At 31.3% G+C, this 16874-nt stretch overlaps 2 protein-coding genes across 3 annotated transcripts in view; one reads left to right on the plus strand and one right to left on the minus strand.

Moving 5' to 3' along the window:
- The window catches only part of CtsK1 (C1 family peptidase 26-29-p), a 34621-nt gene extending 25398 nt beyond the window's left edge, over positions 1–9223 (minus strand). For both annotated transcript variants that reach the window (XM_080152595.1, XM_080152594.1), the window contains exons 1-11: positions 9099–9223; positions 5993–6059; positions 5555–5636; positions 3883–3960; positions 3399–3512; positions 2570–2707; positions 2078–2147; positions 1701–1761; positions 1281–1397; positions 424–570; positions 41–131 (exon numbers count right to left, since the gene is read on the minus strand). In XM_080152595.1, the coding sequence (XP_080008721.1) occupies positions 41–131; positions 424–570; positions 1281–1397; positions 1701–1761; positions 2078–2147; positions 2570–2707; positions 3399–3512; positions 3883–3960; positions 5555–5636; positions 5993–6059; positions 9099–9201 (1068 nt within the window). In that variant the 5' untranslated portion in view covers positions 9202–9223. The remainder of the gene's footprint in view (positions 1–40; positions 132–423; positions 571–1280; positions 1398–1700; positions 1762–2077; positions 2148–2569; positions 2708–3398; positions 3513–3882; positions 3961–5554; positions 5637–5992; positions 6060–9098) is intronic.
- Positions 9224–15972: 6749 nt separating this feature from the next.
- The window catches only part of LOC145313278 (innexin inx2-like), a 33901-nt gene continuing 32999 nt past the window's right edge, over positions 15973–16874 (plus strand). Inside the window, exon 1 of the mRNA XM_080152604.1 lies at positions 15973–16094. Coding sequence (XP_080008730.1) covers positions 16059–16094 — 36 coding nt within the window. The 5' untranslated portion in view covers positions 15973–16058. The remainder of the gene's footprint in view (positions 16095–16874) is intronic.

Here is a 16874-nt window from a genome sequence, read left to right on the forward strand (position 1 = left end):
TTATATATCTTAAACATTAATAATGATAAAAAGAACTTACAGATCCAAAGCTCCAGCAAGATCCACAGACACTTTGATCCTTGACAGGTGTAACAGCACCATACAGCCTCCAGTCCATGCTTTCTGGGATACTAGACAAATCCATGTTTAAATCTTATTCAAACATATAAAAGTCATTATAACAAATAACTAGGGTGAATGATTAAAGAAAGACAAATTGTTCTTCTAAAATACAAAGTTAGATACATTCACTCTAATAATTTTTCCTTTAGGAAGATTGGACCACATTCCATATTATAATAAAAACCTTTCATAGACTAATAAAACTGATAAAGGTAGATCCAATCGGACCAGTGCAGTGGTAGTTAGTAAGAGACACAAACACATCCTAACTCTTTAATACAAGTATAACAAATGTTTTACCTACGAAGATCCTCCTTGCCATAGTTGAACTCTTGTCCTCCGTTAAACTTAAGCTTGGGATCGTGAAGACGTCCACGCAGGGTGCGCAGCTCCTTGTCTGACTGGTCAGCCAGGTGGTTCATGGCTAGCTTGTAGGTCAATCCTTGTCTGAAGAAATAAAATTTATTTGATTCGCCAAATTAGTTAACCTTTTATGTATAGCAAGTCCGAAAAAGAAATTTTGAACTTTTATACCTAAAATTCTGGTTTGCAAAAGTTGGAGAAATTTTAAAATTAATTTGTATGTTTTTTCATAAGCGACATATCTTAGGCATATAAATATGCTTCTATTTATTAAATACCTTTTGTAATTACACCACATACAAGTTATAAGACAATGGGCGATAAATTGATATCCATTCCAAAATAACCTTCCTGTAAATCAAAATTATTGGTTTAAAAGTTTGAACACTTCTAGTTAACCAATCAAGAATTAAATTTCATCAAACCTTTGAAGGCAACGAATTAGAAAACGTGCTATAAAAATTAAGGTAAAAGTATAATAAACAGTCCTAAGTATGACTCCTCCTTCCATGATTCAACAAACCATCCCTAACTCTTCATTTATTGAAATATTAGAATAAATTCGTCTGTTCTTATAGAAAATATCCCTACCTTACCTGTTCTTTGAGTGGATGTATCTCATATTGTGTCTGAAGTTCTGGTGACTAATATCTCTACCTTACCTGTTCTTAGAGTGGATGTATCTCATATTGTGCCTGAAGTTCTGGTGTCTAATATCCCCATCTTACCTGTTCTTAGAGTGGACGTATCTCATATTGTGTCTGAAGTTCTGGTGACTAATATCCCCATCTTACCTGTTCTTAGAGTGGATGTATCTCATATTGTGCCTGAAGTTCTGGTGTCTAAATTCTTCTTCAATCTGGTTAGAATACCATTTGCCGTGCTTCCATTTGAAGTCATGGAAACTGGCCCTGATTTAAAAATAAAAATATATCTAGGTATAATACCTACATTTTAATGGTAAAGTATTGAAAATAATAATGCCGAATTAAAGAGCTTTCTGATTAAACTAAATGATTTATCAAAGAAAAGTTACAGGTATGAAATTATTCCTGATTTTATTAACTCAGAATTTTAAGAAAATGTTACCGGTTCTAATCAGACATGTATTTTTTTTCAATACTAAGACAAAAATTTGCCTTGAAAAAAATTAGATAGTTTTTTCTTTACACAAAAGCGAAAAAGAGGAATTTCTTAAATAAAAAGAAACTTACTTTACATGAGCATCATGATTCTGGATAAATTCCTTCATTGGGTTCATCTGGTAGACATGTTCTAGAAATGAATAAATACATGAAATGCATTATTGCAATAAATCTTTGATAAAATGATTAGAAAAGTAAAAAAATAACAAAAATTAAAACCAGTTTTGTTAGACCGAGATGCCGAAGGCACTAGCTAACAAAACTAGTTTTGTTATTATGATTGTACATTTTTATATTCGCAGAAAACTGGATAAAAAAACGACACGATACATGATTTTTTAGTTTGACTTGGAACCATTACTAATCTAACGGGTATTAATCAGTTTCGGAGCTATACTGGAAAACCTGTTACCCTTTTCACAAGGATTAATACAAAAGCTTTTTACCTGAACCTGGTCCAGGCCAACCATGACAACTCTTGGACAAGAAAGTGTCAAATACAGAATCTTCGGGTTTCTGAAACAATTAAATTAAATCCAAACAGAATGGAGAGAGAGCTGATTGTTGTACAGATTTGACATAGTCAAAGGTATGGGGGATCCTTAGGAAGCTAAAAATCAAACATTGCTTCCTAGAATCCTGTAGCTAGAGAATAAAGTAACCAATGTATTAATGAAATTCTTGACAGTCAAAAGCTCTGTAATTAAAAGGTTGGGTCCAAAGAAATTATGAAACCAACCAAAGACTTAAATGATTTTGGATTTAGGTTAAATCTAAAATTAAATAGCCTGAAACCATCCTGTAACCTATTTGAAGCATACAATTCCCTTATGGGTTCAGTAAATATCAAAATCTTAAGCTACAGACAAAAATTATGATACTTTATATTATAGGATTCAAGGATTTGTGCTTCAACCAATCAATAACATATAACTTACCTCTGGGGAGAAGTTATCATAGGAGACATAGTAGTGATCATAGTGAGATCCAAGAAGGTTGTTATAACCTTTCATCTCATAGTGCACAGGAATATAGACACCCTCAACCTCTTTCACCCACATTGTGTATCTGTTGACCTAAAAAAAAGTAACTTCATCAATATAGAGTGAACAATGATAGTCTTTTCGGGTATAGTCCCTTTCGTAACATCGCACCTTATGGGGCGATTCTTCGTATTTTTCACAGTAGCTTTTCTCCTATTTCTAGCCCCTGCGGGAGGCTCTAACCCTGCGGGGCCAATTACCTAACCCTGTGGGGCAATCACCTAACCCAATATAACCTAACCTAACATAAAATGACCTATAAAAAGCCATTTAAAAAATACGACGAATCGCCCCTTATGGGGCGATCTTATGTTACGAAAGGGACTATTTCCGTCTTTTCTCTTAATATTTACCAGCTCTTGAGGAAAGATTTACCTAAAGTTGATTTTGTTAATGTTCTCTAAGTAAATTGGATGTTATGAAGGTAAAATTAAAGGTTAAGGGAATTAGATTAAATCAGCTTACATCAACAACGAAATTAATTCGAAAAAAAATCAGCTGTCGTTGGGGGGTGAACACATCATAGAATTGACAAACTCTACATCTGCCCCTCAAATATTATTTTAGATTTATTTCGGCTGCTAACATTGGTTATAGGTACCTTATTCCTTATAAAAAATTGAGATAAACAAAATCCATTGAGAAAAAAAAACAGATTAAACAGATATAGACTTAAACCCAAAAACTATACATATTTCATTACGCTTGTATATTTTTTACTTACCTTATTTTCAACAACTTCTTCCTTTCTCCATTTTTCGCATTCTTGATCATTCTTAAACTCCTTGCCAAGACGCAGGAAGCCATTGAGGTCGGGCAACAGAGATTGGGCCTCAACCTATAGCATATTCTATATTAGTACTCCAGTGCACTTATGGCAGGTGTCCCAAAAAGTAAAATATTATGGTATGTAAATGGTTATAATACACGTGGCGTGGATAATGGATATTATGACAGGGGAAATTTCGCAAATTTTGGCTGCTACTATAGTCCTCATTTATTAATCAGTACATTCCGCCCACAGGAGGGGAGGGGAAGGGAAGGGGTAATAGAGGTTTATAGGGGTATATATATATATTATACCATTTTATTTGAGCAGGCCAAAATCCGGTGCAATATCCAATGTATATCGATTGGTTTGCATTTTATTAAACATTTTACAGCTGCTCTACAATTAGTTTATGTCTGTACGGCCAGACTGTAGCTACCTGGTCGTCAGCGGAGGTACTGTTGATCTGGAAGCAGTCAATACTGTTCTGCACGATCTCGTTGGTCATAGGCACGATCTAAAAAAAAATTATTAAATGGGAACTATTCAGGAATAGTATCTGGCCCAATTACAAGGTATCTAAAATATCTTTTTTTATTGTACCAAACTTTAAATTAAAGATAAAAAATTTTTACTGAACTTTTGAGCCCGTAAGATTTCGTAAAAGCAAGAATACTTTGAGCAATCCTTGGTAAATACTTGTAACAGAGGTTATTATTTATTTTTATATGTAGTTAGCTATCCCTTTCAAACAGAACAAAAAGTACTTTAACCTTTGTCATATGTTTTTAAGAATTTAATAAGGTGTTGAAAGATTTTCTTTAATAACATGTGATGATGTTACAACAAAGAAATTAAAAATAAGTTTTCAGTAAAAAAATAACAGGTCTCTTAATTTGATCCTTATATAAAAGTTACAGGATGTCTGTTTGTCTTGTGTGTACGAAAGGATCTTGCTAACCACTGAACCGATATGGTTCTCCTTTGTTGTTTTAATCTAAATTTTTAAGGAAAATAGCATTATTTTCTCTAGAATTTCAATAAACTTCGACCTAGAGTGGGAACGTCTTTGTCTTTGTATCCAAGGAAGAAAAAGTTATTTGTAAGGGTGAGAGTCCAACGGTGGAGAAACAAAGAAATAGGTTCAATATTCTACGTTTTACATCACAGAAAAGGTGATAGGTAAAGCTTTAGTAGATTTTTTGAATGGAGGATTCTTTCAAAAAAAAATGGAAAAGGGATAGTTGCATGAAGTGCATTTCAGAAAACTGATTTCAAGCATAAGTTACAAGTATGCCATCAAACATATATAATTTTGTATTACATTAAATAACAAACAATTAGACATCTCTAAAAATATATGTAGTTCACTAAATTCAATCTTAAATGCATTTCGTGCAACTATCAAATACATGAAACTACTTTTTAACTAAATTTTTCAAAATTGGCAGAAAAATACAAGAATTTGAGAACAAGGGTTATAAACTGTTAAAAAATTATAACACCAGTCGATTTATTGTTCCTTATATTTCTGCATATAAACAAAGATTGGAAGAAAGAGTACAATATTATACATACAAGAATAATTACGTTTTAGTTTTCACAACTTTATTTCCCAGGGAATTCAAAGTTGACGGACAATTTTTGCAAAAATAAATTACATGAGAAATTAACATTGTGTAGTTTGTTTTTGTCAAAAGAGAGAATTTTGATTTCTCGAAGATTTCAATTCAATTTCTTTGTGCTATCCTTATAACTTTAATATTTCTTAATAGAAGATCTTATTGATTCCCCTTTCGAATAAAACCGTCAGTTAAATCAACAAAACCCTCACGTCTTATAAAATAAAACTAATCAATAAGATAAGGATAATGACATCCACAGGTAGCAAAGCTCGTAAATATAAAAGTAAGAAAAGACAAACAGACGGAAGGAAAACAAGAGCATTACAAAAGAACATAGGTAATAAGTTAGAAGTACTAGCTCAGAGGTCATATCAGAAGAAAATATACATTGGATGTGATTGGGTCAACAAAATTTTGATATCTTGAGCATTACAGACTGACAACCCGACTTATAGAGTAACTTCCCAAGTGAAAACAAGAACAAACCTTAGCCATCGTCCCAAAAGGGGGAATATCTCCTCTCTGGAAGGTCTTAACCATGCCCCCATAGTAATCAACTCTACTCTTTCTAAAATATTCAAATTGTTGTAAAATAAAGAAACCAAGTAAATAAGTAATCTTTAAAAACTTCATAAACATGTTCTGCTACTTGATTGCGCTAATTGTTAAGAAGAACGGATGGATCAAAAAACTAGAACAAAAAGGTACATTCACAAAAAGTTAACTTTAATACATTACTCTATGGGAATAATTTTGTTTATCATAAACAGATGGAAAAGGTTTAGTAATATAATTGTCCCATATCTATCTAAATTCCTGTCAAAAACTCTAAGGCGGGTAGAGTATCCCCCTCCCCCGCGATTAAACTTTAAAACCCCACTTTTGACCCCCTCAATTATAAAAAAAACTTCAACGTTTTGGTACCTGTTTTTCAAATCAGCCCAGGCAGCAAATGGTTCCTCCACTTCTGCGAATGGAATTGACAACACTCCTAAAACAAAATAGATTCATTAATCCAATGCAAAAAAAATCCGGATATTAACAACAAAAACGCTGTCTATTTCAAATAATAGTCGAGTAATGCACATTGTGAATATTACAATAATAACTAAAAATGGGTAAACGATTGCATTTTCAGGGCGACCACTCCAAAACAAAAAAAATATAGTATTTTTATAGTATATTTTTAAAATCCATATAGTATATATAGTATCGGACTTAGAATTATTTAGTAATACATAGTATATACATCATCATTAATAACTCAAAGCAAAGCTGTTATCAAAGCAATTTCACAAATAAGGGGCTTACTCTGTGATTATTAGGCTTGGTATTAATGTGAGACTATAGGTTATTTAGGATAAAAGTTTACTTTTGGTTAGTATTTCACATATATTTAATCATCTTTTGGATAGGTCTCAGGTTAAGGTGCTACAGGCTAGCTGGAAGGTGGTTTCTGGACAAGTAAAAAAAATTAAAATTTCTGTTTGAAGGGTTAGAGATAAACTTATAAAACAAAATATGCATCTTTTTGGAGGTTATTAACGTAAATGAAGAAAAAATTTAAATAGGCCTCCAAGTTCTGGTCTTACAGGCCTGCAGGTCCACTCTGGACAGGTTATAGATAATTTTTTTAGTTGAAGAGTTAGAGGCCAACTTATAAAACAGAATATGCATCTTTTTGAATGCTCTTTACATATCTGAAAAAATCTAAAATCGGCCTCCAAGTTCTGGTCCTGTAGGCCTCCAGGTCCACTCTGTGGACAGGTAAAAATTCAAATTTCTTTTTTAAAGAGCTAGAGGTCAACTTATAAAACAGAATATGCATCTTTTTGGATGTTATTAACATAACTGAAGAAAAAAAATCGACCTCCAAGTTCTGGTCCTGCAGACTCTGCATGGAGAGTTGAACAACAAACTTCCCTTAATTGAACAGTTAATGGTATATATTTGTAAACAAAATGAGCTTATATTTGGATGTTATTTATATATTTGAAGAAAAAATAAAATTGGCCTTCAGGTTTAGGTGCTGCAGGCCTCCAGGTGGACTCTGGACACGAATAAAATAAAAATTTTAAATTTAAGGAGTTAGAGGTTAATTCATTAAATAACATAAGCATCTTTATAGATGCTATTTATATGTTTAAAGAAAAAATGACAATCAAACTCCAGGTTTTGATGCTGCAGGCCTCCAGGTGGACTCTGGACAGGTAAAAATTTAAATTTCTTATTTATAGAGGTAAGTTTATAAAACACCATAAGCATCTTTTTAGATGTTATTTACATATCTGGAGAAAAAATACAATTGCCCTCCAGGTCCAGGTGCTGCAGGCCTCCATGTAGACTCTGTCCAGGGAAGACCTGAAATTGATGGCGGATTTTAATTTTTTCTTCAGATATGTTAATAACATCCAAATAGATGCATATTCTGTTTTTAAGTTGACCTGTAACTTTTCAAATAAAAAATTTGGGTCTTTTATCTGTCCTGAATGAACCTGATCTTGGATCCCGATATGTTAATATTATCCAAATAAATGCATATTCTGATATATAAATAGACCTTTAACTCTTCATCTAAGAAATTTTATTGTTTACCTGTTCAGAGTGGACCTAAAGGCCTGCAGGACCTGAACTTGGAGGCCTATTCATATTGTATTTTCTTCAGATATGTTAATAATCCAAAAAAAATACATATTCTGTTTCATAAGTTGACCTCAAAAATAAGAAATTTGATTTTTTACCTGTCCAGAGGGGACCTGGAGGCCTGCAGGGCTTGACCCTGGTTGCTAATTTTCAATTTTTTTCAGATATGTTAATAAAATCCAAAAAGATGCATATTCTGTTTTATAGGTTGAATTTTTACCTGTCCAAAGTGGACCTGGTGGCCTGTAAGACCAAGAATTGGAGGCCAATTTTAATTTTTTCTTCAGATAAGTTAATAACATCATAAAAGATGCATATTCTGTTTAATAAGTTGTTCTCTAAATTAAACAATTTTTCTACCTGTCCAGAAACCACCTTTTAGCCTGCAGCACCTGAACCTGGAGACTTATCAAAGAAATTATTAAATATAAGAGAACTACTACCCAAAAGTAAACTATTGTCTCAAATAACCTATAGTCTCACATTAATACCTAGCCTAATAATCACAGAGTAAGCGAAAGTAGCAAAACTCCCCCCTCACCCTTAATTTAATTCTATGAAAAATAACTGATATTTATATCATAATCACAAACAAAAATATATTTTAAAGGATTTTCTTCATCTCTTTCTTACTGTAGAGCTTTATGCATTTTTGTCGTATCACAGTATATAATAAGCCCCCCGCAGGGGCTAGAAATAGGAGAAAACCTACTGTGAAAATTAGACAAAACGCTCCTTAAGAGGCGTTGTCGAAAAACTGACAATATTCGTTTTTTGTTATATAAATGTAATATTATATAGTATATATAGTAAATTTTGTTCAAATAAAGGTAATAATATATAGTATATATAGTAATTTTTTGTCATATAGTATGATATAGTATCCAAATTCATCCTATATAGTATAAATATTAAATAGTATATATAGTATGCAGTGGTCGCCCTGCATTTTGGAACAGAGATCGTTTAGGATCTATAATCGCTATAATATAATTTTACTATATATCTGTCATAAAGTGTAATCCGGAATATCTAGAAAACCAAAGGTGTGTATATTTTCAAATTAACCTGGTTGAATTTCTAACCCCCCCAAACTCTAATTCTTACCCTAATTTATGCAGAATAAAATGCGGAATATTTAGAATAATATTATAACAACCACTGACCCGATTTAATTTTAATTTACTGTACAGCTCCTAATAAGATATGGAAAGATTTATTTATTACTGGGGAGTGAACCTAAACCCTCCAAACGAGAACACTCTGGAAAAAAAAACTTATTAAAAAAAAACAATTATTATACGTACGTACGTAATAAGCCAATAAAATAATGTAGGATGTAATATTAACATCAAATAAATAAATCATGAAGAATAAACTGATATACCTTGAAGAGAGTAGGTCTGAGACCATTGAGGGGGCACATCGTCACCCACACTTGCGTTGACAACACCCCCCAACAGCACCAGACAACTGGCAAATAAGAACATTTTCACTTTGCTTGATTCTGCAATTAATATGAATAAATATAGCTTTTAAAGAAATGAGAATGAAATTGCTTTACATTAATTTAAAATCCATTTAAATAATAAAAAGCTATAATATATAATACAAATAACATTCTAAATAAACAATAAACACAACAAACTTAACGCGACGTCTTTCTTTGCTGACGATGTTTTGACAACTGAGCGCATCTAATTACTAGAATGCCGCGATCTATTACAGATCTGGTTGTGATTATCAGATTTTATTTTGATAATTATGGCTACGACGGAAAATACTGAAAAATATATTACTGAGGGTGGTTACACCCCCCATAGGTGTCCAACCCTCTTGACAAGTGTCTACACTCTACACCATCCTGATACACCTCCCTAAAACACACTAGGGCGGTTTTATGGTCAAAAGGTCAAATTAGCTCTCAAATGATGTTTTGGCACTTGTGTGATAGAGGGTGGCCAGCAATCTAGAAGATGGATTGATACACCCTCTAAAATAAAACCCTTCTTGTGTTTCATGAAACATCATCCTAAAGGTGATACCCCTCTATGAGTCTACACACCCTCAATTTTGGTTTGAATTAAAATATTACCTTTGCACGCCACAGCTCTATATGGATTTATGCATAGTGTTATATACAAATGAGTGTGAACTTCTCAGGATAGTTTAGTGACATGCTCATCTGGAAAAATATACCTCCTTTTCCTCCTGGATTTTAATATTCCTAGGAAATATCATTTTATATTTAAAGGACGCCTGCAAGAAATACCACGCTTTATCTGCTGAAAGACTGCCTCAAGTAGACCAAATACCCGAAATTTAAAGCCTTCAGCTTCAATGACAAAAAAGTTCTAGGCATTTCAAAATAGCATTTTATGTACAATGAAAATTTTGAAAGATTTATAATGCTTATAAAAGAAAAAAACAATATTAAATTACGTCTCCTAGACACAAAATTATGACTTTATCTTTGTCAGAAACTTAGATTGCAGGTAACTGATTAAATTTTTACAATAAAAACACCACATCTCATAGTCAAAATCCATGAAAAAAATTCGATTTAAATTGCATTTTTAAACGAAAATCAAACGGAAACAAAGGGGAAAACTAAGACAAGCTCAGCTGTGATTGGTTGTTTAGCTGATTCAGCCTTCTGATTGGCTACAGAACACTCGGTACAACGCAAGTTAAACTTATTTTTTTTTAATGATTTTAAATATAAAAATGGGTATTTTTATTGTAAAACTATAATTAGTTACTGGTTGCCTAAATTTATGACAAAAATAAGCTTATAATTTTGTTTCTAGGCCACGTAGTTTAATTTCAAAATTTATAACATTAGCACTGCAATTCTTTCAAAATTTCCATTGTATATAAAATGTCATTTTAAAATGCCTAGAACTTTTTTGTTATAGAAGCTGAAGGCTTCAAATTTGGGGTATTGGGTCTACTTGTGGCAGTCTTTCAGCAGTTAAAGCGTGGTATTTCTTGCAGGCTTCCTTTAAAGTATATAACGTTTTCAAGCTTGCAAGGGGGAACAAATTGGAACGTTGTGGCAAATGTATTATGCTTGGAATAAAATATAGCTTTTAAAAAGTTTTTAGTAGCGAAGCTACTCTTTAATTTGAAATTCCGTCTGTCCGTCCGTATGTCTGTCCGTGTAGTATGTCTGAAACGTTTTTGGGGAAACGTGATTTTCTCGGCTCCTTTAAATGATAGAAGGCTGAAACTTCTTGTCAACATTCCCATATCATTCAGAAGCATAATCAATAATAAGACACTTATAGCGGTTGGACTTCTTAAAGGCAGGATTTTAGCTATTTTTATATTTTTTTTACATATTTCCCCATATCTTTGGTGTTTATGGTCCGATTTTTAAAAAACCTTGTAGTTAAGGATATCAAAATTAAATTTTCCAGACCCTCTCTCTGGTTTTTAAAGAAATAAATATTTTTAACATATTATTGCAAAAGTCGTCGCCCTAGTAGGAAATATTTTCAAAACTTCAATAGTTGTGGAAATTGCATGGTTGCCACATTAAAGAATAATCTGCAGCAGAATTTTAAAATCACAAAAATCAAAAAATATAATTAGAGCTTTAAATCAGTATTTGAAAAATAATATTATTTGAAAAAAATATTTTTTTTATTTCTTACAGTTAAAATTTTTGTGTGTGCCATGAAAATATAATTATATATGGCAACTGTGTATCCCATTAGTTGTTGAAATATCACCGAGCCAAGCAGACTCCGTGCGGTACTCCATAAAAAAAGTTTTTCTTTCAACTTTTAGTAGTTTAATATAAAAAAAAGTTATAATTTTCATATATATTATTTATGCATGTTTGTTTTAATCAATTTTATTTTGTGTTTTAGAAAATTAAGTTTTTTATTAGACAATATATTTATTTTCTAAACATTTCAGAGTTATATATATTTGTGTACATATATTTGAATTTAATCGCTTCAATATGTTTGGGAATGTTAGTGTGTATTTGTTTATAATTGATATATACTAGAATTCTAGTTAGTTTAGTTTTTGTTTGTATTTTATCAGATTTAGATGTATTTAAAATTTTTAAATCTATTATATGTTTGTTTTGTTGCTCATGTAGGTATATATTTTACAATTTTTTGTTGTAATTTCATTTATACCTAATTAATCATTAATTTACAATTTAGCTTTATAATTTAAGTATCATAATTTCTATGTACATTTATATTTAAGCTATTATTCTACCTTGTATATTAGTTTTAAGGGCTATGCTTTTAATTGTATGATAATTTTTCTATATCAAACTGAATTAATTATATTATTTCCATTTATTATAGTTTCAAATAAGTTTTAGAGGTTCTACATTGTACAAAGTCCTAGTAAATTGTGAAAATTAATCATTTGTATGTGCTTTAGTAAAATACTAGAAGCTGCGCCTTAGTCTTTAAGGGTTTTGAATTCTTCTGGAACATGATACTGATGACAGATTGATATACATATATAAAACTTTAATCTATGCCCCTAGAGACCTCCACACTCAGGGTTTAAATCGTCCCAACTTTGAAATTTGCAAAACAATGTTAATTTTTTTTGGGAGGGGGGATATTTTTTGCAGTGTTAATTTCTCTTGAAAATACTCTCCCCTCTAAATAGTAAAAAAAACTTTTCCTGGACTTTTCAAAAGCTTCACTGTAAAGAAACAACTGTATCTGTACACAAGATAGACAGACAGACATCCTGTTACTTTTATTTAGGGATTGTATAACATTATGTAAATGTTACACCCATTTAAATGTTTTCCCTAAAATTTCCATGACGAAATATAAGTTCCTTAATCTTGAAATATCTCCTCCCCCTTTCTTTCAATATTGCACTTATTTATATATATTATTAGTTTATCAACCTCCACCCATAATTTTTTGTCCCCTTAGGCTTGAATAGATCCTTGATTGTTTTACCCTCCTTTCTTTTGGTTCTTATTTTAATATTATAATTGTAAGTGTAATAGCATGTATAAATGTATGTTTGTATATATTAGACAAGTTGAAGAAAGTACGCTTTGCTCAGCGTTTGACTTGAAGTTTTATTACTTTCCTTACCCACTTTAGAAACTAGTTATGTCCCCTTCTTCCCTATATGGACCCTAATATATTATCCCTCTCTCTCTCTTTCTCAATCTATCTATCTATCTATGTTTGAAAGTAGACAAGCCAACTTGAAGTTAAATTGGGGATCTTGTCCCTTATGTGAAGCCGAACTATTAGTGCTAAAAGTCTTTAAAAGTTCTTTTGTTATGTTAATGCCTAGTTGAATTTTATCAGAGTAAAAATCTACATAAAAAACTTCACAAAATGGACATTGTCCCAAAAAGATATTTTTTAAAGTCTTGTATATGTACAGGTTGTTTTCTTGTGAAGCCATGGTGGTATGCTTGGTTCAGGCAGTTTTCATAGGTTTGGGGGGGTTTTCTCTCGGATGAGTAAGGGGGGAGGCAAGCGGTGAGAAGCCGCTTATATATCTAAACTGGCTTGGGGGAGGAGATGTTATGTTAGGAGGAGGGGGGGATGATAGGAGGGAGGTCCTAGATTTCTATTATCAGATTTAAAAGGATAAACTAAGCAAGCAAGCAGCCTAGGCTGTTTTTATATACTTTCAATTTTTAGTACTTCATAATATTTATAACAAAAAGATTCTTTTTTTTACCAAGGATGTTTTTTAAAAGCAAAATACTATCTTAGATAAAAAATCATATTTTTCAAGAAATTGTTATTTCTTGTCCCTTTAAATAAGTTAAATATCATGGCCTTCAAAAATAGTTGTAAGGGCTTTGGCTTTGAGAGAGTTAGAAAGAGGGCAAGATTGAAGGTTGGTCCAGTTGCTTATGGTAAACAATTTAGTCATTTTGGTCATTTGATTTAGATCTTTTCAACTTTTCAGTCAGATCATTTATAAATATAAAGATTTATTTAAAATAATTTGCATTTTATTATTTCTAATATTTTAATTACATATTTTAGCATAAAATAAAATCTTTATTTATTTATGTTTCTAAAACAAACTAATATTTTTTTCAAGCAGCAAAAAAAAAGTTTTTTTGTATAAATATATTGTTGTAGGAATAACCATTGTATGTATTTTTACATGAACATACACAGGCAAAACCAGGGGGGGTGGGAGGGTATTTGTACTACCTGGCGTATATATATGTCATTTTTCCTTCCCCCTCAGCTGACTTCAGCCACCAAGGGGTTCGAACCCCCCCCCCCCCTCCATTCTCCCCTTTCACTGGCCGTAGTACATGCGCCGCCAGCCTATAACCAATATGCTGAGTGGATGGTACTTGGTACTATTATGTATTTATGTGTGTGTGTACCCTCCGCATTCCTTTCCTGTATCTGCGCTTGGACACACCAAGCCACGTACCATTCATTGTGAAACTTTATTTTCTTAAAACCTGTGTTACCTTACCTAAATGTATCTGTTATAAAAGTTATGAAAATATGGATTCAAAATGTGATTTTATATTTGGTGATTGGAATGTCTACAAATATTTTATTTTCGTGATATATTTATTCTAAATTAAAATTTCTTTGTTGTTATACTACTATGTAGCTGATTGAAAGGGGTTTGAAAGTCTATATATTTTACCCTCCCAAAAGACTTTGTCTGATAATATCCCCATATTGTGGCCATGTGCTGTACATATATAAAGAATAATACACCGGTTAATACAGAAAAGTATAGGATTTATGCTATTTTTGTGTAATTTGAGTACCTTTATTCCCCCTATCCACCAATAACATGAAATTGTTCTTTACCTATTTTATTTCCCCTTTATTTACAGAGAATGTTTTCAATTAACACCTGAAATATTTTACTTTAAAATCTTTTTAGACATAGCATGAAGAATGAAGATAGCATTTTTTATACACGCTATGAGCAATAAATTCCCCCCAACGTAGAATTTACGCAATTGTCTTACTATCACCCTCTAAAAATTCTTATAATTCCCCCACATGGCTAAAAATAACGTGTACTACAATATAACAAAGATAAATAGTAAGGAGGGGGGGAGAATTTATTTCTAAAAATAGAGTAAGGAAAAACGTACTTTATTTCTGCGCTAAAGTTCGGAACATGGATCGAATTTTTTGGCATAGTTTTCCTCCCTTTTATTACCTTTCACCCCCTTAGGATGTTACTCGTTCTCCCCACCCATTACAATTGAATAAGGAGGGTGTTAATATTTACTTTACTACCCCAATACTGTTCACCCTTATATTGGTGAAAAATACTCCTTTATTTTACATTTGTGATTTGTTGCTGTAGTCGGAAAAGTGTTAAAGTTGTATTGTATTGCTATTTTGAGTGAACTAAATACATTTTGAAGTAAAATAAAAGGGATAGTTTCACGAAATGCATTCGAACTTAATTTATATGCAATTTAAAAAGAAGATTTTCAAGTCTTGATATTTTCAAAACTAGGTGTTAAAAAATTGAAATTCTTTCAAATATATGCCATATAAGTGTAGTTTAACTCATTAATCAGGAAAAAATATGTGGCTCACTAAATTAAGTTCAAACGCCTTTCGTGAAACTACCCCTATAACATTTTAAAAATCAAAAGGGGGTGGAAAATGATGAAATGTAAAAGTATATTTAATAAGATTCTTTTATAAAATGTTCATATTTGAAATAATTTTACATGTTATCAACCATTTGGTATGTAGAGTAGGAAGGACTTAGTCAAGTTTTACATAATTGATAACATATCAATATTTCCCCTTTTATTTTGATACAGGATGTATAATATTATATAAGGTTGTATATTATTTACTATAAATAGTTAGTATTTCTGTATAACATATGTATGTGTGTCAAGGTTTATTATATATTTGTTTGAATGATATAACCAATATTTACCCTTTCAAATGTATTATCTCTTATACTGTGTGTGTTCAGCTAGAATGTGAGTAAACAGTGATTGGCACTAATAATCACTTAGTTATCCTTATGTACTTGTTATGTTATCCAGTTCCAGTGATTTATTGACAAATGTTATTATTAATAATGTATGGGAGCTTTCTATAACCTTTAATTGGCATGTTATTACTTGTTTTGTGATTAGATTTTTAGCATTATTTAGCCTATAAATGGTTTTCAATTTTATATGACATAAATATATAAGCTATTAATGCCAAAAAATGTTTTAATATAGTTTTTACTAACCCCACTTAAACACTGCTTTTTCAAACGCTTAAAATAAAAAAATGTAAATAACAAAAAAGTGCCCTAAATAATTTGGCATTTTTTTTAGAATATTTCAGAGTGATTTGATTAAATAACTAAGATGGCCCCGCCCATCATAAACAGACTTCCTATTTTAAGGAATCCAAAAATTAGATTTCATTAAATAGAAATAGGTCTTTTCTTATGTTTGTAAGCAGTCTTATGTCATTTTTGATTCAAGAAATTCTGAATTAACAATCTGTTAAATGTTCAGAGAGGGTAGAATTTTTGAATAATTGAATATTCATAAAGTTATCAATTAAATGTGATTGTGATCAATCATCATTTGGCATCCATTATGTGATTTTACATATTTCTAACATTTGTAAAGCATTTTCATTTTGAAAAATTCGATTTAAATTATGAAAAATCGTAGGATCTTTTTTTTTTACAAAGCACAGCAAATTTGCACTCTCATATGAAACATTAACACATGACCAAAAACAGACACAGCATGACATTTACAATATATACAAACTAATATTTATAAATGTTTTGAATATAAAAGTTGTTAATGAGTTAAACCCCAAGCCCTCTCCCCGGGTTCCTTTCAGATACTCCAGCATTATCTTTGACCTTTTCTGAGACCTCTTTTTGTCATTGTCTGAAAAGATATGCCGTTTTAGAAAGTTCATTTTTCAATAGGGAAATATCAAAGTCAAAAATCAAAGTTTCTTATAGGGATCTAAAGGGATAAGACAATTGCCGATAAATTAATTTACATCCTCAATGATGATACACAAAATTACCCCTTCTGTAAATTACAATTAATGGTTTAAACATTGGACACTCAACTTAATAAACCAATAAATCAAAACTCATTTTAAGTCCCTAAAGTTGTTAAGGCACCGAATAAAAAAACGCTAATATAAAACTT

This window comes from Acartia tonsa, chromosome 3, assembly GCF_053477335.1.
Source record: "Acartia tonsa isolate MP-2025a chromosome 3, ASM5347733v1, whole genome shotgun sequence".
Lineage (NCBI taxonomy): Eukaryota > Metazoa > Arthropoda > Copepoda > Calanoida > Acartiidae > Acartia > Acartia tonsa.